The following is a 27,030-nucleotide window of genomic DNA, read 5'->3' as shown; positions in this document are numbered from 1 at the left end:
GAACCAGTTGATTGGTGCAAAGTCAGCTGATTTACCCATCGAGTAACACACTGAAAATAAAACGAGTATACGGAATTAACATTAACCTAACTTCAAGTTTGTTTACTAACTGATAAATTTAGGTCCAATATTTTTGTAATTTTATTTTTTTTTAACCTTTGAACACGTCTGGGATTATTGGCCCCGTATTTGTTTACCCGCATTTAGTACCGTACACTCCATATATGAAAATCAAAGTTCATCCCACTTCACGGCTGCACAATGACTCTTTTCGGCAATTTTCTCCAGAAAGGTAATTTCCTGCCCCTAAAAATGTCCTACTCTATATCAAAACAAGTTTTAGCGTCCGTGGTAAGGCAGAGGGGCATAGCCTCGCTGGCCGCGCTGTCCGAAACCCATCAAATGCTCCAAAAGACTTGTCGAGACTTTGCCGAAGGCGAACTGAAACCTGTTGCTGCTAAGCATGACAGGGTACACTTGTACCCCAAGGAACAAATTAAAAAAATGGGAGAATTGGGTCTGATGGCTATTTCCGTTCCTGAAGAGTATGGAGGCACTGGGCTTGACTATTTGGCTTATGCCATAGCTTTAGAAGAAATATCAAGAGGGTGAGTATGAGCTGTTCTTATGTCCTAAACTTGGATTTTTGTCTTAAAGCATAAATTTGCTATGGTCAAAAGTACTGCCATTTTTGGCCAATCCAAACACTGAATTTATTGCAAATTTCTGTCAATTTATTACCATCAGAGTGCCAACCTTGAAAGTTAATAAAATGTAGCTTTTTCATTTATTTAAACTGCAAAATAACTTTAAATATTGCTAATCACTAGTGAGACATCAAAAAAATAAATTAATAAACAGTTATGAATGCAACACTTTACTTGACCAGTGTGTGAAGGAAGACATTACAAACCAAAATATTTGGAATTTCTGATGCCTAATTTTGTAAGGAAAATAACCTTAACCAACCCAAAAAATTTTTCAATTTTCATGGGGAAAAGCTTGAAAATTACATTCAAATCAATGCTGCCAAAGCCAAAACTTGATTCAGTCATTTATTGTTAAATTCATAATGAGGATTCTAGAAATGTGCTTAAAACAAGCATTTTCTCACTCCAAGTGGGTTTTACAGGCGATTTTGTCCCTGACTGTCCTTTCACACTGTGTTTCTGGCAGCTCAAACTTTGACTCATCTTTTCTCCTTGACTGTACCAAATTTTGTAATGTTTTTTCGGGTTATTGGATAGGAAATTTAATGAGGATTCTAGAAATGTGCTTTTTTTCTCACTCCAAGTGGGTTTTACAGGCGATTTTGTCACTGACTGTCCTTTCATACTGTGTTTCTGGCAGTTCAAACTTTGACTCCTCTTTTCTCCTTGACTGTACCAAATTTTGTAATGTTTTTTCACATTATTGGATAGGAAATTTACTGAGAATTCCAAAAATGTGCTTAAAACAGGCATTTTCTCACTCCAAGTGGGTTTTACCACAGATTTTGTCTTTGATTGTCCTTTCATACTGTGTTTCTGGCAGTTCAAACTTTGACTCCTCTTTTCTACTTGACTGTACCAAATTTTGTAATGTTTTTTCACATTATTGGATAGGAAATTTACTGAGAATTCCAAAAATGTGCTTAAAACAGTCAGTTTCTCACTCCAAGTGGGTTTTACAGTCGATTTTGTCACTGACTGTCCTTTCATACTGTGTTTCTGGCAGTTCAAACTTTGACTCCTCTTTTCTCCTTGACTGTACCAAATTTTGTAATGTTTTTTCACATTATTGGATAGGAAATTTACTGAGAATTCCAAAAATGTGCTTAAAACAGGCATTTTCTCACTCCAAGTAGGTTTTACCACAGATTTTGTCTTTGACTGTCCTTTCATACTGTGTTTCTGGCAGTTCAAACTTTGACTCCTGTTTTCTCCCTGACTGTACCAATTTTTGTAATGTTTTTTCAGGTTATTGGATAGGAAATTTACTGAGAATTCCAAAAATGTGCTTAAAACAGTCAGTTTCTCACTCCAAGTGGGTTTTACAGTCGATTTTGTCACTGACTGTCCTTTCATACTGTGTTTTTGGCAGTTCAAACTTTGACTCCTCTTTTCTCCTTGACTGTACCAAATTTTGTAATGTTTTTTCACATTATTGGATAGGAAATTTACTGAGAATTCCAAAAATGTGCTTAAAACAGGCATTTTCTCACTCCAAGTGGGTTTTACCACAGATTTTGTCTTTGACTGTCCTTTCATACTGTGTTTCTGGCAGTTCAAACTTTGACTCCTCTTTTCTACTTGACTGTACCAAATTTTGTAATGTTTTTTCACATTATTGGATAGGAAATTTACTGAGAATTCCAAAAATGTGCTTAAAACAGGCATTTTCTCACTCCAAGTGGGTTTTACAGGCGATTTTGTCCCTGACTGTCCTTTCACACTGTGTTTCTGGCAGTTCAAACTTTGACTCTTCTTTTCTCCTTGACTGTACCAAATTTTGTAATGTTTTTTCACATTATTGGATAGGAAATTTACTGAGAATTCCAAAAATGTGCTTAAAACAGGCATTTTCTCACTCCAAGTGGGTTTTACCACAGATTTTGTCTTTGACTGTCCTTTCATACTGTGTTTCTGGCAGTTCAAACTTTGACTCCTCTTTTCTACTTGACTGTACCAAATTTTGTAATGTTTTTTCACATTATTGGATAGGAAATTTATTGAGAATTCCAAAAATGTGCTTAAAACAGTCAGTTTCTCACTCCAAGTGGGTTTTACAGTCGATTTTGTCACTGACTGTCCTTTCATACTGTGTTTCTGGCAGTTCAAACTTTGACTCCTCTTTTCTCCTTGACTGTACCAAATTTTGTAATGTTTTTTCACATTATTGGATAGGAAATTTACTGAGAATTCCAAAAATGTGCTTAAAACAGGCATTTTCTCACTCCAAGTAGGTTTTACCACAGATTTTGTCTTTGACTGTCCTTTCATACTGTGTTTCTGGCAGTTCAAAGTTTGACTCCTCTTTTCTACTTGACTGTACCAAATTTTGTAATGTTTTTTCACATTATTGGATAGGAAATTTACTGAGAATTCCAAAAATGTGCTTAAAACAGTCAGTTTCTCACTCCAAGTGGGTTTTACAGTCGATTTTGTCCCTGACTGTTCTTTCAAACTGTGTTTCTGGCAGTTCAAACTTTGACTCCTGTTTTCTCCCTGACTGTACCAATTTTTGTAATGTTTTTTCAGGTTATTGGATAGGAAATTTACTGAGAATTCCAAAAATGTGCTTAAAACAGGCATTTTCTCACTCCAAGTGGGTTTTACAGGCGATTTTGTCCCTGACTGTCCTTTCACACTGTGTTTCTGGCAGTTCAAACTTTGACTCTTCTTTTCTCCTTGACTGTACCAAATTTTGTAATGTTTTTTCAGGTTGTTGGATAGGAAATTTAAAGAGGATTTTAAAAATGTGCTTAAAACAGTCAGTTTCTCACTCCAAGTGGGTTTTAGAGTCGATTCTGTCCCTGACTGTCTTTTCACACTGTTTCTGGCAGTTCAAACTTTGACTCCTGTTTTCTCCCTGACTGTACCAATTTTTGTAATATTTTTTCAGGTTGTTGGATAGGGAATTCAATGAAGATTTCAAAAATGTACTTAAAACAGTCATTTTCTCATTCCAAGTGGGTTTTACCAGAGATTTTGTCCTTCACTGTCCTTTCAAACAGTTTCTGGCATTTCCAACTTTGACTCCTTGTTTCTCCTTGACTGTACCAAATTTTGTAATGTTTTTTCAGGTTATTGGATAGGAAATTTAAGTTCGCAGAGCAATTTGATGCTAAAAACGGGTAGCTTGTTCCTTACCGAATATGTTTTGTTTATTACGTTTATCTGTAGTTGCGGTACCGTTTCTTCATTACACACACAACACCACCGACATAAAATTGACCACCAGAGGGCGGATCTTGAAACGCAAATTAGCGACAAAAACATCCAAAAATATTGACACCTGTCATCTATGTTTTAGCTTACAGTTTGTTGCTTTTTCTTGACCAATCACAAACTACAAACACTGCTGTCATTCAGACAAATACTGCCCATTTAGACTTAGCATTAGTGGAATAACAATAAACAATTACTATATCTATCTTCCAGATGTGCAAGTGCGGGTGTTATCATGTCCGTAAACAACTCTTTGTACCTGGGACCAGTCCTTCAATGGGCGAATAAGGAGCAAAAGGAAAAATGGATCACTCCGTTCACTGGGGGTGACAAAGTGGGATGTTTTGCGCTTTCCGAACCGGGAAACGGTTCGGACGCCGGCGCAGCATCTACAACCGCCAAACTGGAAGGCGATCACTTTGTGTTGAACGGAACAAAGTGTTGGATCACAAATGGGTACGAAAGTGAGGCGGGCGTGGTATTTGCCACCACAGACAAATCTTTAAAACACAAAGGTTAGTGGGATTAACGTTTACATTTGCATAAATCTCGGTATAATACCATTGGTCACAAATAGAGCTTTCTGACTAATCACAAAACTGCAATTTATGCTAAGGCTGTCAAAAACTAAAGTCCCTCTCAGGGCTAATGACAGTGACGTAATAATTGTCCTTCCTTTTCTATTACATATGTGAACTGAGTGAAATGGAAATTTGACATATGGTATTTACGAATTTGTAGTTCCTGCTGGTTTTTCACGTCCCTGTAATTTGACAATGTGTCATCTGATCAACAATTTAATAAAACGAACCCGTGTCACGTGACAAACTGTCAAATAACTTCAAAAGAGACATTCCAAATTGATTAGATTGTAAAAGCATATAAAAACTGTCTAAAATTTTCAGTAATGTAGGTCAATCAATGAGTTTCGACAGATTCCAAATGCTTCTAAAACATTCCAGAATGAACCAGAACGTTCTGGAAAAACCTCTTACCTTCAGGAAGCTTCCGAGACATTCCAAAAGCTTTCATTCAAAGCAATGCATCAAAACAGTCTTAAACCTTTTTTTATGATACTGTTAGGTTTGGTTAGTAATTTTTCGGAAGAATACATAACAATTTTAACACTTGTGACAGATGTCACGTGACTGAAAGGCACATCTAAAACTGTCATTCACCGTCACAACTGTCAAATACTGTTTCGTAGAGCTGTAAATACAACTTGAAACGTAATTAACCAAAACGACACATCGTTTTGGATTTTTATAGTTTCATAGCATTATCCAGTCAATTTTGACAGTTGTGACAGATGTCACGTGACTGTAAGTCACATCTAAAACTGTCATTTAACGTCTCAATTGTCAACTATTGTTTCGTAGAGCTGTAAATACAACTTGAAATGTAGTTAACCAAACGGGTACGCTATTCTGAAGTTTTACAGCTTCGTAGCACTACCACGTTAATTTTGACAGTTGTGATAGATGTCACGTGACTCCATGGCTCATCTAAAACTGTCACTTAACGTCACAACTGTCAAATACTGTTTCGTAGAGCTGTAAATACAACTTGGACTGTAGTTAACCAAAACGACACATCGTTTTGGCTTTTAATAGTTTCATAGCATTATCCAGTCAATTTTGACAGTTTTGACAGATGTCACGTGACTGTAAGTCAAATCTAAAACTGTCATTTAACGTCACAACTGTCAAATATTGTTTCGTGGAGCCGTAAATGCAACTTGAAATGTAATTAACCAAACGGTTACACTATTTTGAAGTTTTACAGCTTCAAAACACTACCACGTTAATTTTGACACTTGTGACAGATGTCACTTGACTGTAAATCACATCTAAAACTGTTATTTGACTTCACAACTGTCAAATACTGTTTCGTAGAGCTATAAAGGCAACTTGGACTGTAGTTAACCAAAACGACACATCGTTTTGGCTTTTAATAGTTTCATAGCATTATCCAGTCAATTTTGACAGTTTTGACAGATGTCACGTGACTGTAAGTCACATCTAAAACTGTCATTTAACGTCACAACTGTCAAATATTGTTTCGTAGAGCCGTAAATGCAACTTGAAATGTAATTAACCAAACGGTTACACTGTTATGAAGTTTTACAGCTTCAAAACACTACCACGTTAATTTTGACACTTGTGACAGATGTCACTTGACTGTAAATCACATCTAAAACTGTCATTTGACGTCACAACTGTCAAATACTGTTTCGTAGAGCTGTAAATGCAACTTGGACTGTAGTTAACCAAAAGACACATCGTTTTGGCTTTTTATAGTTTCATAGCATTGTCCAGTCAATTTTGACAGTTGTGACAGGTGTCACTTGACTGTAAGTGACATTTAAAACTGTCATTTAACGTCACAACTGTGCAAATATGGTTTCGTGGAGCTGTAAATACAATTTGGATTGTGGTTACCCAAAAAGGCACATTGTTTTGGATTTTTATAGTTTCATAGCATTATCCGGTCAATTTTGAAAGTTGTGACAGATGTCACGTGACTGTAAGTTTTTTGGACACTTTGAAGAGCATATTGAAGATTTTGGAATGCTTTAAAGGCATTTGGAAGCTTCTAGACTAGTTGAAGAGCTTTTGGAAACTTTTAGATCGTTTTGGAAGGCTTTCGATTGCTTGGGAAGCATTTTGGAGTTACCATATAGTATTTTAAAGCATTTTTAAATTACTTGAGGAGCATTTGGACAGTTTAAAGAACATATTGAAGATTCTGGAATGCTTATTTAGAGGAATTTGGAAACTCTTAGACGGTTATAGAATTTTTTGGAAGCTTCTAAACTGTTTTGAAACTTAACTAACCTAACTGTTACGTCAATGTGTTTGACAGCTTTCTGAAGGTTCTAGACTCTTTCAGATAGTTCTTTTTACTTCTGGAATGTTCTAGAAGTATTTTGGACTGATTTTCTGAAATGTGTTGAAGCTTTTGAAATATTTAGAATTTTCTAAAAGCTGAGTTGGCATTTAAAATTTTTTGGAAGCTTTGGCAAAGTCTAGGCTCTTATAGAAAAATATTTCTAATTCTGGAATGTTCTAGATGTACTTGGAACCTTCTAGCACAATTTAAAAACTGCTTCTAGAAGCTTTTGGAACATTTTAAACTAAAAAGTAAGCTGAGAAATGTTTTGAAAGCTTTTGCAAAGTTTTAGACTCTTCTAGAAAGTTCTCTTTAATTCTGAAATGTTTTAGAAGTATTTCGAACCTTCTAGCACAATTTAAACTGCTTCCAGAAGCTTTTGGAGCATTTTAAATTAAAAAGTAAGCTGAGAAATGTTTTGAAAGCTTTTGCAAAGTTCTAGACTCTTCTAGAAAGTTCTCCTTAATTCTGGAATGTTTTAGAAGTGTTTCGAACCTTCTAGCACAATTTAAACTCCTTCCAGAAGCTTTTGGAGCATTTTAAATTAAAAAGTATGCTGAGAAATGTTTTGAAAGCTTTTGCAAAGTTTTAGACTCTTCTAGAAAGTTCTTCCTAATTCTGAAATGTTCTAGAAGTGTTTCGAACCTTCTAGCACAATTTAAACTGCTTCCAGAAGCTTTTGGAGCATTTTAAATTAAAAAGTAAGCTGAGAAATATTTTGAAAGCTTTTGCAAAGTTCTAGACTCTTCTAGAAAGTTCTCCTTAATTCTGGAATGTTTTAGAAGTGTTTCGAACCTTCTAGCACAATTTAAACTGCTACCAGAAGCTTTTGGAACATTTAAAATTAAAAAGTAAGCTGAGAAATGTTTTGAAAGCTTTTGCAAAGTTTTAGACTCTTCTAGAAAGTTCTCCTTAATTCTGAAATGTTTTAGAAGTGTTTCAAACCTTCTAGTACAATTTAAACTGCTTCCAGAAGCTTTTGGAACATTTAAATTTAAAAAGTAAGCTGAGAAATGTTTTGAAAGCTTTTGCAAAGTTTTAGACTCTTCTAGAAAGTTCTCCTTAATTCTGAAATATTTTAGAAGTATTTCGAACCTTCTAGCACAATTTAAACTGCTTCCAGAAGCTTTTGAAGCATTTTTAATTAAAAAGTAAGCTGAGAAATGTTTTGAAAGCATTTGCAAAGTTCTAGACTCTTCTAGAAAGTTCTCCTTAATTCTGGAATATTTTAGAAGTGTTTCGAACCTTCTAGCACAATTTAAACTGCTACCAGAAGCTTTTGGAACATTTAAAATTAAAAAGTAAGCTGAGAAATGTTTTGAAAGCTTTTGCAAAGTTTTAGACTCTTCTAGAAAGTTCTCCTTAATTCTGAAATGTTTTAGAAGTGTTTCGAACCTTCTAGCACAATTTAAACTGCTTCCAGAAGCTTTTGGAACATTTAAATTTAAAAAGTAAGCTGAGAAATGTTTTGAAAGCTTTTGCAAAGTTTTAGACTCTTCTAGAAAGTTCTCCTTAATTCTGAAATATTTTAGAAGTATTTCGAACCTTCTAGCACAATTTAAACTGCTTCCAGAAGCTTTTGAAGCATTTTTAATTAAAAAGTAAGCTGAGAAATGTTTTGAAAGCATTTGCAAAGTTTTAGACTCTTCTAGAAAGTTCTCCTTAATTCTGAAATGTTTTAGAAGTGTTTCAAACCTTCTAGTACAATTTAAACTGCTTCCAGAAGCTTTTGGAACATTTAAAATTAAAAAGTAAGCTGAGAAATGTTTTGAAAGCTTTTGCAAAGTTTTAGACTTTTCTAGGAAGTTCTCCTTAATTCTGGAATTTTCTAGAAGTACTTGGAACCTTCTAGCACAATTTAAACTGCTTCCAGAAGCTTTTGGAACATTTTAAACTAAAAAGTAAGCTGAGAAATGTTTTGAAAGCTTTTGCAAAGTTCTAGACTCTTCTAGAAAGTTCTCCTTAATTCTGAAATGCTTTAGAAGTGTTTCGAACCTTCTAGCACAATTTAAACTGCTACCAGAAGCTTTTGGAACATTTAAAATTAAAAAGTAAGCTGAGAAATGTTTTGAAAGCTTTTGCAAAGTTTTAGACTCTTCTAGAAAGTTCTCCTTAATTCTGAAATGTTTTAGAAGTATTTCGAACCTTCTAGCACAATTTAAACTCCTTCCAGAAGCTTTTGGAGCATTTTAAATTAAAAAGTATGCTGAGAAATGTTTTGAAAGCTTTTGCAAAGTTTTAGACTCTTCTAGAAAGTTCTCTTTAATTCTGAAATGTTTTAGAAGTATTTCGAACCTTCTAGCACAATTTAAACTGCTTCCAGAAGCTTTTGGAGCATTTTAAATTAAAAAGTAAGCTGAGAAATGTTTTGAAAGCTTTTGCAAAGTTCTAGACTCTTCTAGAAAGTTCTCCTTAATTCTGGAATGTTTTAGAAGTGTTTCGAACCTTCTAGCACAATTTAAACTCCTTCCAGAAGCTTTTGGAGCATTTTAAATTAAAAAGTATGCTGAGAAATGTTTTGAAAGCTTTTGCAAAGTTTTAGACTCTTCTAGAAAGTTCTTCCTAATTCTGAAATGTTCTAGAAGTGTTTCGAACCTTCTAGCACAATTTAAACTGCTTCCAGAAGCTTTTGGAGCATTTTAAATTAAAAAGTAAGCTGAGAAATATTTTGAAAGCTTTTGCAAAGTTCTAGACTCTTCTAGAAAGTTCTCCTTAATTCTGGAATGTTTTAGAAGTGTTTCGAACCTTCTAGCACAATTTAAACTGCTACCAGAAGCTTTTGGAACATTTAAAATTAAAAAGTAAGCTGAGAAATGTTTTGAAAGCTTTTGCAAAGTTTTAGACTCTTCTAGAAAGTTCTCCTTAATTCTGAAATGTTTTAGAAGTGTTTCGAACCTTCTAGCACAATTTAAACTGCTTCCAGAAGCTTTTGGAACATTTAAATTTAAAAAGTAAGCTGAGAAATGTTTTGAAAGCTTTTGCAAAGTTTTAGACTCTTCTAGAAAGTTCTCCTTAATTCTGAAATATTTTAGAAGTATTTCGAACCTTCTAGCACAATTTAAACTGCTTCCAGAAGCTTTTGAAGCATTTTTAATTAAAAAGTAAGCTGAGAAATGTTTTGAAAGCATTTGCAAAGTTTTAGACTCTTCTAGAAAGTTCTCCTTAATTCTGAAATGTTTTAGAAGTGTTTCAAACCTTCTAGTACAATTTAAACTGCTTCCAGAAGCTTTTGGAACATTTAAAATTAAAAAGTAAGCTGAGAAATGTTTTGAAAGCTTTTGCAAAGTTTTAGACTTTTCTAGGAAGTTCTCCTTAATTCTGGAATTTTCTAGAAGTACTTGGAACCTTCTAGCACAATTTAAACTGCTTCCAGAAGCTTTTGGAACATTTTAAACTAAAAAGTAAGCTGAGAAATGTTTTGAAAGCTTTTGCAAAGTTCTAGACTCTTCTAGAAAGTTCTCCTTAATTCTGAAATGTTTTAGAAGTATTTCGAACCTTCTAGCACAATTTAAACTCCTTCCAGAAGCTTTTGGAGCATTTTAAATTAAAAAGTAAGCTGAGAAATGTTTTGAAAGCTTTTGCAAAGTTTTAGACTTTTCTAGGAAGTTCTCCTTAATTCTGGAATTTTCTAGAAGTACTTGGAACCTTCTAGCACAATTTAAACTGCTTCCAGAAGCTTTTGGAACATTTTAAACTAAAAAGTAAGCTGAGAAATGTTTTGAAAGCTTTTGCAAAGTTCTAGACTCTTCTAGAAAGTTCTCCTTAATTCTGAAATGTTTTAGAAGTATTTCGAACCTTCTAGCACAATTTAAACTCCTTCCAGAAGCTTTTGGAGCATTTTAAATTAAAAAGTATGCTGAGAAATGTTTTGAAAGCTTTTGCAAAGTTTTAGACTCTTCTAGAAAGTTCTCTTTAATTCTGAAATGTTTTAGAAGTATTTCGAACCTTCTAGCACAATTTAAACTGCTTCCAGAAGCTTTTGGAACATTTAAAATTAAAAAGTAAGCTGAGAAATGTTTTGAAAGCTTTTGCAAAGTTTTAGACTCTTCTAGAAAGTTCTCTTTAATTCTGAAATGTTTTAGAAGTGTTTCGAACCTTCTAGCACAATTTAAACTGCTACCAGAAGCTTTTGGAACATTTAAAATTAAAAAGTAAGCTGAGAAATGTTTTGAAAGCTTTTGCAAAGTTTTAGACTCTTCTAGAAAGTTCTCCTTAATTCTGAAATGTTTTAGAAGTATTTCGAACCTTCTAGCACAATTTAAACTCCTTCCAGAAGCTTTTGGAGCATTTTAAATTAAAAAGTATGCTGAGAAATGTTTTGAAAGCTTTTGCAAAGTTTTAGACTCTTCTAGAAAGTTCTCTTTAATTCTGAAATGTTTTAGAAGTATTTCGAACCTTCTAGCACAATTTAAACTGCTTCCAGAAGCTTTTGGAGCATTTTAAATTAAAAAGTAAGCTGAGAAATGTTTTGAAAGCTTTTGCAAAGTTCTAGACTCTTCTAGAAAGTTCTCCTTAATTCTGGAATGTTTTAGAAGTGTTTCGAACCTTCTAGCACAATTTAAACTCCTTCCAGAAGCTTTTGGAGCATTTTAAATTAAAAAGTATGCTGAGAAATGTTTTGAAAGCTTTTGCAAAGTTTTAGACTCTTCTAGAAAGTTCTTCCTAATTCTGAAATGTTTTAGAAGTATTTCGAACCTTCTAGCACAATTTAAACTGCTTCCAGAAGCTTTTGGAGCATTTTAAATTAAAAAGTATGCTGAGAAATGTTTTGAAAGCTTTTGCAAAGTTTTAGACTCTTCTAGAAAGTTCTCCTTAATTCTGAAATGTTTTAGAAGTATTTCGAACCTTCTAGCACAATTTAAACTCCTTCCAGAAGCTTTTGGAGCATTTTAAATTAAAAAGTATGCTGAGAAATGTTTTGAAAGCTTTTGCAAAGTTTTAGACTCTTCTAGAAAGTTCTCTTTAATTCTGAAATGTTTTAGAAGTATTTCGAACCTTCTAGCACAATTTAAACTGCTTCCAGAAGCTTTTGGAACATTTAAAATTAAAAAGTAAGCTGAGAAATGTTTTGAAAGCTTTTGCAAAGTTTTAGACTCTTCTAGAAAGTTCTCCTTAATTCTGAAATGTTTTAGAAGTATTTCGAACCTTCTAGCACAATTTAAACTCCTTCCAGAAGCTTTTGGAGCATTTTAAATTAAAAAGTATGCTGAGAAATGTTTTGAAAGCTTTTGCAAAGTTTTAGACTCTTCTAGAAAGTTCTCTTTAATTCTGAAATGTTTTAGAAGTATTTCGAACCTTCTAGCACAATTTAAACTGCTTCCAGAAGCTTTTGGAGCATTTTAAATTAAAAAGTAAGCTGAGAAATGTTTTGAAAGCTTTTGCAAAGTTCTAGACTCTTCTAGAAAGTTCTCCTTAATTCTGGAATGTTTTAGAAGTGTTTCGAACCTTCTAGCACAATTTAAACTCCTTCCAGAAGCTTTTGGAGCATTTTAAATTAAAAAGTATGCTGAGAAATGTTTTGAAAGCTTTTGCAAAGTTTTAGACTCTTCTAGAAAGTTCTTCCTAATTCTGAAATGTTCTAGAAGTGTTTCGAACCTTCTAGCACAATTTAAACTGCTTCCAGAAGCTTTTGGAGCATTTTAAATTAAAAAGTAAGCTGAGAAATATTTTGAAAGCTTTTGCAAAGTTCTAGACTCTTCTAGAAAGTTCTCCTTAATTCTGGAATGTTTTAGAAGTGTTTCGAACCTTCTAGCACAATTTAAACTGCTACCAGAAGCTTTTGGAACATTTAAAATTAAAAAGTAAGCTGAGAAATGTTTTGAAAGCTTTTGCAAAGTTTTAGACTCTTCTAGAAAGTTCTCCTTAATTCTGAAATGTTTTAGAAGTGTTTCGAACCTTCTAGCACAATTTAAACTGCTTCCAGAAGCTTTTGGAACATTTAAATTTAAAAAGTAAGCTGAGAAATGTTTTGAAAGCTTTTGCAAAGTTTTAGACTCTTCTAGAAAGTTCTCCTTAATTCTGAAATATTTTAGAAGTATTTCGAACCTTCTAGCACAATTTAAACTGCTTCCAGAAGCTTTTGAAGCATTTTTAATTAAAAAGTAAGCTGAGAAATGTTTTGAAAGCATTTGCAAAGTTTTAGACTCTTCTAGAAAGTTCTCCTTAATTCTGAAATGTTTTAGAAGTGTTTCAAACCTTCTAGTACAATTTAAACTGCTTCCAGAAGCTTTTGGAACATTTAAAATTAAAAAGTAAGCTGAGAAATGTTTTGAAAGCTTTTGCAAAGTTTTAGACTTTTCTAGGAAGTTCTCCTTAATTCTGGAATTTTCTAGAAGTACTTGGAACCTTCTAGCACAATTTAAACTGCTTCCAGAAGCTTTTGGAACATTTTAAACTAAAAAGTAAGCTGAGAAATGTTTTGAAAGCTTTTGCAAAGTTCTAGACTCTTCTAGAAAGTTCTCCTTAATTCTGAAATGCTTTAGAAGTGTTTCGAACCTTCTAGCACAATTTAAACTGCTACCAGAAGCTTTTGGAACATTTAAAATTAAAAAGTAAGCTGAGAAATGTTTTGAAAGCTTTTGCAAAGTTTTAGACTCTTCTAGAAAGTTCTCCTTAATTCTGAAATGTTTTAGAAGTATTTCGAACCTTCTAGCACAATTTAAACTCCTTCCAGAAGCTTTTGGAGCATTTTAAATTAAAAAGTATGCTGAGAAATGTTTTGAAAGCTTTTGCAAAGTTTTAGACTCTTCTAGAAAGTTCTCCTTAATTCTGAAATGTTTTAGAAGTGTTTCGAACCTTCTAGCACAATTTAAACAGCTTCCAGAAGCTTTTGGAGCATTTTAAATTAAAAAGTATGCTGAGAAATGTTTTGAAAGCTTTTGCAAAGTTTTAGACTCTTCTAGAAAGTTCTCCTTAATTCTGAAATGTTTTAGAAGTATTTCGAACCTTCTAGCACAATTTAAACTCCTTCCAGAAGCTTTTGGAGCATTTTAAATTAAAAAGTATGCTGAGAAATGTTTTGAAAGCTTTTGCAAAGTTTTAGACTCTTCTAGAAAGTTCTCCTTAATTCTGGAATGTTTTAGAAGTGTTTCGAACCTTCTAGCACAATTTAAACAGCTTCCAGAAGCTTTTGCAGCATTTTAAATTAAAAAGTAAGCTGAGAAATGTTTTGAAAGCTTTTGCAAAGTTTTAGACTCTTCTAGAAAGTTCTCCTTAATTCTGGAATGTTTTAGAAGTGTTTCGAACCTTCTAGCACAATTTAAACAGCTTCCAGAAGCTTTTGCAGCATTTTAAATTAAAAAGTATGCTGAGAAATGTTTTGAAAGCTTTTGCAAAGTTTTAGACTCTTCTAGAAAGTTCTCCTTAATTCTGAAATATTTTAGAAGTGTTTGGAACCTTCTAGCACAATTTGAACTGCTTCCAGAAAATTCTTGAAGCTTTTAGAACATTCAGAATTGTCTAAAGTAAGCAGAGAAATCATTTGGAATTTTTTGATAGCTCTCCCAAAGTTTTAGACTTTTCTAGAAAGTTTTTCAAATTCTTGAATGTTCTAGAAGTGTGTTGGAACCTTCTAGAACAATTTAAACTGCTTCCAAAAAATTCTTGAAGCTTTTGGATTCAATTTAAAAATCTGGTTCAAGAAGAAAAAAACCTTTTTAAATCCCCGGAAATTACGTTTAATTCGAAAACTACAAAATATGACGACAAAAATAATATTTAATAAATTAATAAAATTAAAAATATAATAATAAATAATAAAATAATATTTAATATTTTAATATAATATTAATTTATAAAAAAAAAATTAAAATTTTATTTAATTTAATTTAATTTTTTTATATTTTTGTATTTTTTATTTATTTATTATTTTCTAATTTTAATATTTTATATTTTTTTTAATTTTTTCCACATTTTCAGGAATATCCGCAATAATGATACCGAAACCTGTGGACGGTTTAGAACTAGGCAAAAAAGAGGACAAGCTGGGAATTAGAGCATCCTCGACCTGCTCCCTTATGTTCGATAATTGTAAAATACCAAAGGAAAATTTGTTAGGAGAATTGGGTTTTGGATTCAAAGTACGCTTAAACTGATGTCCGATTATAGGCAATTTGCAACACAAATCACTTTTAGATTGCCATGATTTGTTTGGACGGTGGACGTATCGGGATCGCTTCCCAAGCTTTAGGGATTGGACAGGCCGCTCTGGAAGTGGCAGTCGATTATGCTGCCAAAAGGTTGACTTTTGGAAAACCCCTGCTAAAGGTTTGATAGTCTTAATAAGGGAAAAATCGCTACAGCATAATTTTTGGCAATTTCTGTATCAGTATCTCCGAAATGCCTCAACCGAATTTAATTAATAAAAAAAGGTTTTAAAAAACCGGTTTTTTACATATAAATGATAAAAATACCAATAATAACAGATAAAAAACTTTGGTATTAAAAATAGACTTGTAAACGTGAAAAACTACTTTTTCTAGAATTTTTTAGTACAAATTCACACATTTAAACCTAGAAAATTGACTTGGACACCACAAAGTGACATCAGAAGCTTAAAAACTTAATTTGAAGAAAGTTTTCATACTTTGAAGGCAAATTTCAATCTTTCATTCTTAAAAATAGTCTTAAATACAGGATATTGACATTAGGTTCATGAAAATTGACTTGAAGACTAACTTTTCAAGTTTTTTTACTTTGCTTTTCACTTTCTTTGAACCCTGGACTACTTTTAGGGCTTTCAGCTTGGAAAATAGACTTTCAAGATTATCTTCACCTAGTTTTTGACATAGCAGACGTAAAAAACAATTTTTACATGCTCCATAGGCTTAAAAATGTCATTTCAAGCTTTGCCACTATTAAATTAGACACCTCAGTGTTAAAAATTAGTTTCTTAAACATCTAGATTGTTGTGCTGTTGATTGTGTGATATCACGTGGTTTTTGGAGGATAATTTAGCTGGGAAGCCACGTGACCGTTGTCAAAATAACTGCCATAAATCTGAGAAACGCGTTTTTTGTATCGAATACTGCAAGAAAACTTTTCTAAACCCAGATTTTTGCCACTTTTGAGCACAGTTTGACGGTCAAACATAAAATTGCTTGTCAAGTCCACTTTGAGTGCAAAAATTACTGTTTTAAGCACATTTTTGGAATCCTCATTAAATTTGCTATTCAATAACCTGAAAAAACTCACTAGATTTGGTACAGTCAGGGAGAAAAGCGGTGTTAAAGTTTGAACTGTCAGAAACACAGTTTGAAAGGACAGTCAAGAACAAAATTGACTGTAAAACCCACTTGGAGTGAGAAAATGACTGTTTTAAGCACATTTTTGGAATCTTCATCAAATTTCCTATCCAATAACCTAGAAAAACACTATAAAATTTGGTACAGTCAGGAAAAAAAGTGGTTTGAAAGTTTTAACTGTCAGAACCACAGTTTGAAAGGACAGCCAGAGACAAAATTGCTGGTAAAACCCACTTGGAGTGAGAAAATGACTGTTTAAAGCACATTTTTGAAATCTTCATCAAATTTCCTATTCAATAACCTGAAAAAACTCTACTAGATTTGGTACAGTCAGGGAGAAAAGCGGTGTCAAAGTTTGAACTGTCAAAATCACAGTTTGAAAGAACAGTCAGGGACAAAATCGCCTGTAAAACCCACTTGGAGTGAGAAAACAAGTGTTTTAAGCACATTTTTGAAATACTCATTAAATTTCCTATCCAATAATCTGGAAAAACACTATTAAATTTGATACAGTCAGGGAGAAAAGCGGTGTCAAAGTTTGAAATGTCAAAAACACAGTTTGAAAAAACAGTCAGGGACAAAATCGCCTGTAAAACCTACTTGGAGTAAGAAAATGACTGTTTTAAGCACACTTTTGAAATCCTCATTAAATTTTCTATCCAATAATCTGGAAAAACACTATAAAATTTGATACAGTCAGGAAGAAAAGCGGTGTCAAGGTTTGAACTGTCAGAAACAGAGTTTGAAAGAACCGTCAGGGACAAAATCGCCTGTAAAACCCACTTGGAGTGAGAAAACGAGTGTTTTAAGCACATTTTTGAAATCCTCATTAAATTTCCTATCCAATAATCTGGAAAAACACTATAAAATTTGGTACAGTCAGGAAGAAAAGCGGTGTCAAAGTTTGAACTGTCAGAAACACAGTTTGAAAGAACAGTCAGGGACAAAATCGCCTGTAAAACCTACTTGGAGTAAGAAAATGACTGTTTTAAGCACATTTTTGAAATCCTCATTAAATTTTCTATCCAATAATCTGGAAAAACACTATAAAATTTGGTACAGTCAGGAAGAAAAGCGGTGTCAAAGTTTGAACTGTCAGAAACACAGTTTGAAAGAACAGTCAGGGACAAAATCGCCTGTAAAACCTACTTGGAGTAAGAAAATGACTGTTTTAAGCACATTTTTGAAATCCTCATTAAATTTTCTATCCAATAATCTGGAAAAACACTATAAAATTTGATACAGTCAGGAAGAAAAGCGGTGTCAAAGTTTGAAATGTCAAAAACACAGTTTGAAAAAACAGTCAGGGACAAAATCGCCTGTAAAACCTACTTGGAGTAAGAAAATTACTGTTTTAAGCACATTTTTGAAATCCTCATTAAATTTTCTATCCAATAATCTGGAAAAACACTATAAAATTTGGTACAGTCAGGAAGAAAAGCGGTGTCAAAGTTTGAACTGTCAGAAACACAGTTTGAAAGAACAGTCAGGGACAAAATCGCCTGTAAAACCTACTTGGAGTAAGAAAATGACTGTTTTAAGCACATTTTTGAAATCCTCATTAAATTTTCTATCCAATAATCTGGAAAAACACTATAAAATTTGATACAGTCAGGAAGAAAAGCGGTGTCAAAGTTTGAAATGTCAAAAACACAGTTTGAAAAAACAGTCAGGGACAAAATCGCCTGTAAAACCTACTTGGAGTAAGAAAATGACTGTTTTAAGCACATTTTTGAAATCCTCATTAAATTTTCTATCCAATAATCTGGAAAAACACTATAAAATTTGGTACAGTCAGGAAGAAAAGCGGTGTCAAAGTTTGAACTGTCAGAAACACAGTTTGAAAGAACAGTCAGGGACAAAATCGCCTGTAAAACCTACTTGGAGTAAGAAAATGACTGTTTTAAGCACATTTTTGAAATCCTCATTAAATTTTCTATCCAATAATCTGGAAAAACACTATAAAATTTGATACAGTCAGGAAGAAAAGCGGTGTCAAAGTTTGAAATGTCAAAAACACAGTTTGAAAAAACAGTCAGGGACAAAATCGCCTGTAAAACCTACTTGGAGTAAGAAAATTACTGTTTTAAGCACATTTTTGAAATCCTCATTAAATTTCCTATTCAATAACCTGAAAAAACTCTACTAGATTTGGTACAGTCAGGGAGAAAAGCGGTGTCAAAGTTTGAACTGTCAAAATCACAGTTTGAAAGAACAGTCAGGGACAAAATCGCCTGTAAAACCCACTTGGAGTGAGAAAACAAGTGTTTTAAGCACATTTTTGAAATACTCATTAAATTTCCTATCCAATAATCTGGAAAAACACTATTAAATTTGATACAGTCAGGGAGAAAAGCGGTGTCAAAGTTTGAAATGTCAAAAACACAGTTTGAAAAAACAGTCAGGGACAAAATCGCCTGTAAAACCTACTTGGAGTAAGAAAATGACTGTTTTAAGCACATTTTTGAAATCCTCATTAAATTTTCTATCCAATAATCTGGAAAAACACTATAAAATTTGATACAGTCAGGAAGAAAAGCGGTGTCAAGGTTTGAACTGTCAGAAACAGAGTTTGAAAGAACAGTCAGGGACAAAATCGCCTGTAAAACCTACTTGGAGTAAGAAAATGACTGTTTTAAGCACATTTTTGAAATCCTCATTAAATTTTCTATCCAATAATCTGGAAAAACACTATAAAATTTGGTACAGTCAGGAAGAAAAGCGGTGTCAAAGTTTGAACTGTCAGAAACACAGTTTGAAAGAACAGTCAGGGACAAAATCGCCTGTAAAACCTACTTGGAGTAAGAAAATGACTGTTTTAAGCACATTTTTGAAATCCTCATTAAATTTTCTATCCAATAATCTGGAAAAACACTATAAAATTTGATACAGTCAGGAAGAAAAGCGGTGTCAAGGTTTGAACTGTCAGAAACAGAGTTTGAAAGAACAGTCAGGGACAAAATCGCCTGTAAAACCTACTTGGAGTAAGAAAATGACTGTTTTAAGCACATTTTTGAAATCCTCATTAAATTTTCTATCCAATAATCTGGAAAAACACTATAAAATTTGATACAGTCAGGAAGAAAAGCGGTGTCAAGGTTTGAACTGTCAGAAACAGAGTTTGAAAGAACCGTCAGGGACAAAATCGCCTGTAAAACCCACTTGGAGTGAGAAAACGAGTGTTTTAAGCACATTTTTGAAATCCTCATTAAATTTCCTATCCAATAATCTGGAAAAACACTATAAAATTTGGTACAGTCAGGAAGAAAAGCGGTGTCAAAGTTTGAACTGTCAGAAACACAGTTTGAAAGAACAGTCAGGGACAAAATCGCCTGTAAAACCCACTTGGAGTGAGAAAACGAGTGTTTTAAGCACATTTTTGAAATCCTCATTAAATTTCCTATCCAATAATCTGGAAAAACACTATAAAATTTGATACAGTCAGGAAGAAAAGCGGTGTCAAGGTTTGAACTGTCAGAAACAGAGTTTGAAAGAACAGTCAGGGACAAAATCGCCTGTAAAACCCACTTGGAGTGAGAAAACGAGTGTTTTAAGCACATTTTTGAAATCCTCATTAAATTTCCTATCCAATAATCTGGAAAAACACTATAAAATTTGGTACAGTCAGGAAGAAAAGCGGTGTCAAAGTTTGAACTGTCAGAAACACAGTTTGAAAGAACAGTCAGGGACAAAATCGCTGGTAAAACCCACTTGGAGTGAGAAAATGACTGTTTTAAGCACATTTTTGAAATCCTCATTAAATTTCCTATCCAATAATCTGAAAAAACACTATAAAATTTGGTACAGTCAGGAAAAAAAGCGGTCTTAAAGTTTTAACTGTCAGAAACACAGTTTGAAAGGACAGTCAGGGAGAAAATCGCTAGTAAAACCCACTTGGAGTGAGAAAATGACTGTATTAAGCACATTTTTGGAATCTTCATCAAATTTCCTATCCATAACCTGAAAAAACTCTACTGGATTTTGTACAGTCAGGGAGAAAAGCGGTGTCAAAGTTTTAACTGCCAGAAACACAGTTTGAAAGGACAGCCAGGGTCAAAATCGCTGGTAAAACCCACTTGGAGTGATAAAATAACTGTTTTAAGCACATTTTTGGAATCCTCATCAAATTTCCTATCCAATAACCTGAAAAAACACTACAAAATTCGGTACAGTCAGGTAGAAAAGCGATGTCAAAGTTACCTATCGCTACTTATAAGTTACCCTGTACTGCTGGAATACTGAGGATAATTTTAATAAAAAGATTCATATTTAGAAATGCATTAAAGAAATAAACTAAAAAAACGCGTTCTTTGCACCCTTGTAATTCCTTTTGTAGACCAAAAATTGAAAACCCCTCAAACAGGTCCAGGGAAATATCACTCAAACCCTGGAAATGACATTCTTCTAAAATGATCTCAGCTGTCAAATGCGCATGGTTGGTAGACTAAATTGTGATTTGACTGTGACAGATCATGTGCAAAATGTCATATTCAAATTAAAACCTAGTCTAAGGTGCCCTTAAAGAAATTTGCATCACATTTTTCTTTACCCTGTATAACGGTGAAGAAACCACTTTTGAAGCAAAATAAACGATTCTAGAAGAAACGGCCTTTCAAACACTTTTTTTGTTTATTAGACGGGCTCACATAACGTAAAATTGCTATTCCATGCATATAAATAAGGAAATCTTAGTCGAAATTTGTAGTTTATTAGCAAAAAAGAAGGTTTTTTAGTCATTTACAGAACTTTCAAAATGCGTAAACAAATTCGAATCGACGATTTTGCCGCGTATATGACGTAGACGACTTTCAGCCGTTTTATTGGCTGTATGGCTGTCTGATGGTTGACAGCATCTTGGGATCAGCTGATTTATAACCTCAAAGTCAAGTCCGCAGAGTGCAATGTTGCCAAATAACACGTTTTATAGCACGACACGATAAATTTTCTATTTCACTGGACAAAAAGTTATTTTATGTTAATTTGACATAATGTCTGTTAAAAACTGTAAACGCCGCGATGTTTATAGAAATAAAGACCGTCTTTTATCGTTTCTAATTTGTCTAAGTTGACAAACTGGCAACACCAAAGCGGGCCTGGAAAAAGCTGATAGAAGTGGCTCCTCGCACCTAATTGGTTGAAAACCGTCTACGTCATATCTAGGAGGCGTTTTAAATTAATTAAATTTGAATCTTTTTATTTAATTCTTTTATGCTAGACTTAGTATTTTGAAAAATAGTAAAATATTACGTGTATTTCATATTTTTTGCGTCCTAATCAAATATGGGAGATGAATGAAAAATGTCCAAAAGCTTTGCTGTATATCGATCTTTTCCGCGAGCAGAGTTTATAAATTTGTGATTATTTTTACTTGTATTTTACACTTATTCTTTATTTTTACTTATTCTTACTTATATTGACTGTTTCAGCATCAATTAATCCAAGACAAGTTGGCCGAAATGGCTTTAAGACTGGAATCGGCGAGACTGTTGACGTGGAGAGCCGCCTGGCTGAAAGACAACCATTTACCGTTCACTAAAGAGGCGGCAATGGCCAAGTTGGCGGCGAGCGAAGCCGCCACATTTATAAGCCACCAGTGTATCCAAATTTTAGGCGGAATGGGGTTGAGTATTTGATTTTTTCCATTTTCTATAACGGTTCATATTCATTTAAGATTCACGTAAGATTTTTAACCTCGTTTATATTTAATGTAAAAGAATGTACAGGGTGATTGGTGACATTTGCTCTTATCCGTATCTCTTGAACTATTATAGACTTTATGTCAAACCTCTAACCTAAAACGTTCCTGAGATATTGAGCAAACACTGCAAAAAACGAGTCAACTTTGACGTCCTCTAGCGGCTAAACGGGGCAACTTAGCTTAGCCCACTCAACGTCACGTCATAGCCCCATTCATTGGCTTTCTTTTGTTATACAGTGGTTTTATACAGGGTGTTTCAAATAAGCGAGTTATGGGCGATTTTCTGGAAAAATGCACGGAAATTTAGTCTAAATTAGGGATTTTTTGGGCCTACTCTACTAACGGCGATCATTTTAGATTTTGCTCAATCAAAGTGACTTTTTTAACTAATTTCAACCTGGGGAACACAAATCTGACGTTCATTTTGCTCTAACTGACACCGTTTCGGAGGTGACCTTGAAATTATGTCAATTTTGACACTTTTCAGGGCGTGGCACCCTTGCATGATGACATTTTGACAAATGACACTTTACGTTATTTTTGTACTATTAACCTGAAGGTATTTAGGCAGTTGAGGTTAATTTTAGAAATACAAAATTTTCTGAAAAATATCAGAAGGTGGTGTCACTCTTGAAATTTCTTGACAATTAATATTTTTTATTTTTCAAGGTCAAACGGTGCATGATACCAAAAAAGTGTATTGAAGAGAAAAGTTGCATCCCATCGGGGTGCATTTGGGGTAAAATTTTCAAACCTCTAACCTAAAACGTTCCTGAGATATTGAGCAAAAACTGCAAAAAAACGAGAGTCAACTTTGACGCTCTCTAGCGGCCAAACGGGGCAACCTAGCCTAGCCCACTCAACGTCACGTGATAACCTCATTCATAAGCTTTCTTTTGTTATACGGTGGTGTTATACAGGGTGTTTCAAATAAGCGAGTTATGGACGATTTTCTGGAAAAGTGCACGGAAATTTAGTCTAAATTAGGGATTTTTTGGGCCTACTATACTAACGGCGATCATTTTAGATTTTGCTCAATCAAAGTGTCTTTTTTAACTAATTTCAACCTGGGGAACACAATTCTGACGTTCATTTTGCTCTAACTGACACCGTTTCGGAGGTGACCTTGAAATTATGTCAATTTTGACACTTTAGGGCGTGGCCCTCTTGTATAATGACATTTTGACAAATGACACTTTACGTTATTTTCGTACTATTAACCTGAAGGTATTTAGGCAGTTGAGGTTAATTTTGAAAATAAAAAATTTTCTGAAAAAAATCAGAAGGTATCATCCTTAAAATTTCTTGACATTTCTAGTTTTTAATTTTTCAAAGTCAAACGGTGCATGGTACCAAAAAAGTGTAGAGAAGGTTAAAGTTGCATCCCATCGAGGTGCATTTGTGGTAAAATTTTCAAACCTCTAACCTAAAACGTTCCTGAGATATTGAGCAAAAACTGCAAAAAAACGAGAGTCAACTTTGACGCTCTCTAGCGGCCAAACGGGACAACCTAGCCTAGCCCACTCAACGTCACGTGATAACCTCATTCATAAGCTTTCTTTTGTTATACGGTGGTGTTATACAGGGTGTTTCAAATAAGCGAGTTATGGACGATTTTCTGGAAAAGTGCACGGAAATTTAGTCTAAATTAGGGATTTTTTGGGCCTACTATACCAACGGCGATCATTTTTGGATTTTGCTCAATCAAAGTGACTTTTTTAACTAGTTTCAACCTGGGGAACACAAATCTGACGTCCATTTTGCTCTAACTGACACCGTTTTGGAGGTGACCTTGAAATTATGTCAATTTTGACACTTTTTAGGGCGTGGCACCCTTGCATGATGACATTTTGACAAATGACACTTTACGATATTTTCGTACTATTAACCTGAAGGTATTTAGGCAGTTGAGGTTAATTTTGAAAATAAAAAATTTTTTTTAAAAAATCAGAAGGTATCGTTCTTAAAATTTCTTGACATTTCTAGTTTTTAATTTTTTAAAGTCAAACGGTGCATGGTACCAAAAAAGTGTAAAGAAGGTTAAAGTTGCATCCCATCGAGGTGCATTTGTGGTAAAATTTTCAAACCTCTAACCTAAAACGTTCCGGAGATATTGGACAAAAACTGCAAAAAAACGAGAGTCAACTTTGACGCTCTCTAGCGGCTAAACGCGACAACTTAGCCGTGCCCGCTCAACGTCACGTGATAGCCCCATTGATTAGCTTTCTTTTGTTACACGGTAGTTTTATACAGGGTGTTTCAAATAAGCGAGTTATGGACGATTTTCTGGAAAAGTGCACGGAAATTTAGTCTAAATTAGGGATTTTTTTAGGCCTACTATACCAACGGCGACCATTTTTGGATTTTGCTCAATCAAAGTGACTTTTTTAACTAGTTTCAACCTGGGGAACACAAATCTGACGTCCATTTTGCTCTAACTGACACCGTTTTGGAGGTGACATTGAAATTATGTCAATTTTGACACTTTTTAGGGCGTGGCACCCTTGCATGATGACATTTTGACAAATGACACTTTACGTTATTTTCGTACTATTAACCTGAAGGTATTTAGGCAGTTGAGGTTAATTTTAGAAATAAAAAATTTTCTGAAAAATATCAGAAGGTGGTGTCACCCTTGAAATTTCTTGACAATTAATATTTTTTATTTTTCAAGGTCAAACGGTGCATGATACCAAAAAAGTGTATTGAAGAGAAAAGTTGCATCCCATCGAGGTGCATTTGTGGTAAAATTTTCAAACCTCTAACCTAAGACGTTCCTGAGATATTGAGTAAAAACTGCAAAAAAAAGAGAGTCAACTTTGACGTCCTCTAGCGGCTAAACGGGGCAACTTAGCCTAGCCCACTCAACGTCACGTGTTAGCATCATTCATAAGCTTTCTTTTGTTATCCGGTGGTTTTATACAGGGTGTTTCAAATAAGCGAGTTATGGACGATTTTCTGGAAAAGTGCACGGAAATTTAGTCTAAATTAGGGATTTTTTTAGGCCTACTATACCAACGGCGACCATTTTGGATTTTGCTCAATCAAAGTGACTTTTTTAACTAGTTTCAACCTGGGGAACACAAATCTGACGTCCATTTTGCTCTAACTGACACCGTTTTGGAGGTGACATTGAAATTATGTCAATTTTGACACTTTTTAGGGCGTGGCACCCTTGCATGATGACATTTTGACAAATGACACTTTACGTTATTTTCTTACTATTAACCTGAAGGTATTTAGGCAGTTGAGGTTAATTTTGAAAATAACAAAATTTCTGAAAAAAATCAGAAGGTAATCATCCTTAAAATTTCTTGACATTTCTAGTTTTTAATTTTTCAAAGTCAAACGGTGCATGGTACCAAAAAAGTGTAGAGAAGGTTAAAGTTGCATCCCATCTAGGTGCATTTGTGGTAAAATTTTCAAACCTCTAACCTAAAACGTTCCTGAGATATTGAGCAAAAACTGCAAAAAAACGAGAGTCAACTTTGACGCTCTCTAGCGGCCAAACGGGGCAACCTAGCCTAGCCCACTCAACGTCACGTGATAACCTCATTCATTAGCTTTCTTTTGTTATACGGTGGTTTTATACAGGGTGTTTCAAGTAAGCGAGTTATGGGCGATTTTCTGGAAAAATGCACGGAAATTTAGTCTAAATGAGGGATTTTTTGGGCCTACTATACTAACGGCGACCATTTTGGATTTTGCTCAATCAAAGTGACTTTTTTAACTAATTTCAACCTGGGGAACACAAATCTGACGTTCATTTTGCTCTAACTGACACCGTTTCGGAGGTGACCTTGAAATTATGTCAATTTTGACACTTTTTAGGGCGTGGCACCCTTGCATGATGACATTTTGACAAATGACACTTTACGTTATTTTCGTACTATTAACCTGAAGGTATTTAGGCAGTTGAGGTTAATTTTGAAAATAAAAAATTTTCTGAAAAAAATCAGAAGGTATCAATCACCCTTAAAATTTCTTGACATTTCTAGTTTTTTGTTTTTCAAAGTCAAACGGTGCGTGGTACCAAAAAAGTGTAGAGAAGGTTAAAGTTGCATCCCATCGAGTTGCATTTGTGGTAAAATTTTCAAACCTCTAACCTACAACGTTCCTGAGATATTGAGCAAAAACTGCAAAAAACGAGAGTTAACTTTTACGCTCTCTAGCGGCTAAACGGGACAACTTAGCCGTGCCCGCTCAACGTCACGTGATAACCTCATTCATAAGCTGTCTTTTGTTATACGGGGGTTTTATAGAGGGTGTTTCAAATAAGCGAGTTATGGACGATTTTCTGGAAAAGTGCACCAAAATTTCGCTCAAATTGGAAATTTCTGCTTTCGAGGGGGATGGTCAAAGTAAGGCTGCTAGAGCAAAAACAATTGAATATCGACATTTTACATCAAGTAGGCCTAGAATTTGACGTAGATTCCAAAAATTGAATAAAAAATTGGTCACCCCATTTGAAAAATTATAAGTTTGGTTTGTTGCTCAAATTTGGGACACCCTGTATACTGATATAGGAATAAAGTAGACGCAAATATCTACAAGATTCATATTTGGTAATTTTTTGATAAAATGAAAGTTAAACAAGTTACGAGGTGGTTAAAAATTCAATGAATCACCCTGTAAACTACTCCATAGTATTGTCAATAACTCGGCTATTTAGACAAATTACAGGGTGGTTCAATATACCAATTTGTAGCCCTTGAAATTGTCTTTTGACCACCCTGTATAGATTTTAACCTAAAATGTCGAATAGCTGAGTTATTTACTGTTAAAACTGAGTTGTTTACTATACACCACCACCAATCACCCTGGACTACAGAAACATATGGTTTCTGTGTACTACTTGTATATTTTTGACACTTTTGACAGTTTTTCTCATAAGAATCCCTGGAATATAAACGTGGTTCTCATATCTTGAAATGTTTTAACCTCACTTTTAACACCTTACGTGATAAATCTTAAAAAATGAATATAAACTCTATAATGTCCCATAAATTAACTAAATTTCAAATTATTTCAGGTATGTGTCGGATATGCCGGCCGAAAGACATTACCGCGATGCGCGGATAACGGAAATCTACGAGGGTACCTCGGAAATTCAAAAATTAGTTATTGCCGCCCATGTTATTAAGGAGTTAGGTGCTTAAGAGTTTAGTTTGCCTTTTATCTAAGTACATATTTTTCTATACATACATATTAATATTTTTTACAATGCAATTTATTCTTTATTATTATATTAATAAAGTTTTTAATTAAA

The 27,030-nt window shown here is 33.9% G+C and overlaps 1 protein-coding gene across 1 annotated transcript; it reads left to right on the top strand.

Annotated features, from left to right (window-relative positions):
* Positions 1-106: 106 nt before the first annotated feature.
* Positions 107-27,030, top strand: Arc42 (Activator-recruited cofactor subunit 42). The gene is made up of 7 exons (XM_081975786.1): positions 107-292; positions 344-608; positions 4,143-4,444; positions 14,739-14,899; positions 14,955-15,086; positions 21,490-21,683; positions 26,794-27,030. Exons 1-7 carry the CDS (start codon positions 262-264, stop codon positions 26,918-26,920), a joined length of 1,212 nt encoding a protein of 403 aa, XP_081831912.1. The 5' UTR covers positions 107-261; the 3' UTR covers positions 26,921-27,030.

This window comes from Ips typographus, linkage group LG3, assembly GCF_016097725.1.
Source record: "Ips typographus isolate SLU linkage group LG3, UJ_Ityp_2.0, whole genome shotgun sequence".
NCBI classification, from domain to species: Eukaryota; Metazoa; Arthropoda; class Insecta; order Coleoptera; family Curculionidae; genus Ips; species Ips typographus.
The sequence above is the reverse complement of the archived record's forward strand: the minus strand, read 5'-3'. Positions and strand labels throughout refer to the sequence as shown.

What these genes read in the sequence shown, in the direction of transcription:
- Arc42 (XM_081975786.1), top strand. Translation starts at nt 262, where the DNA reads ATGACTCTTTTCGGCAATTTTCTCCAGAAAG. An exon ending in CGGCAATTTTCTCCAGAAAG is followed by an intron (nt 293 to 343) that starts GTAATTTCCTGC and finishes AACAAGTTTTAG; the next exon opens with CGTCCGTGGTAAGGCAGAGG. An exon ending in TTAGAAGAAATATCAAGAGG is followed by an intron (nt 609 to 4,142) that starts GTGAGTATGAGC and finishes TCTATCTTCCAG; the next exon opens with ATGTGCAAGTGCGGGTGTTA.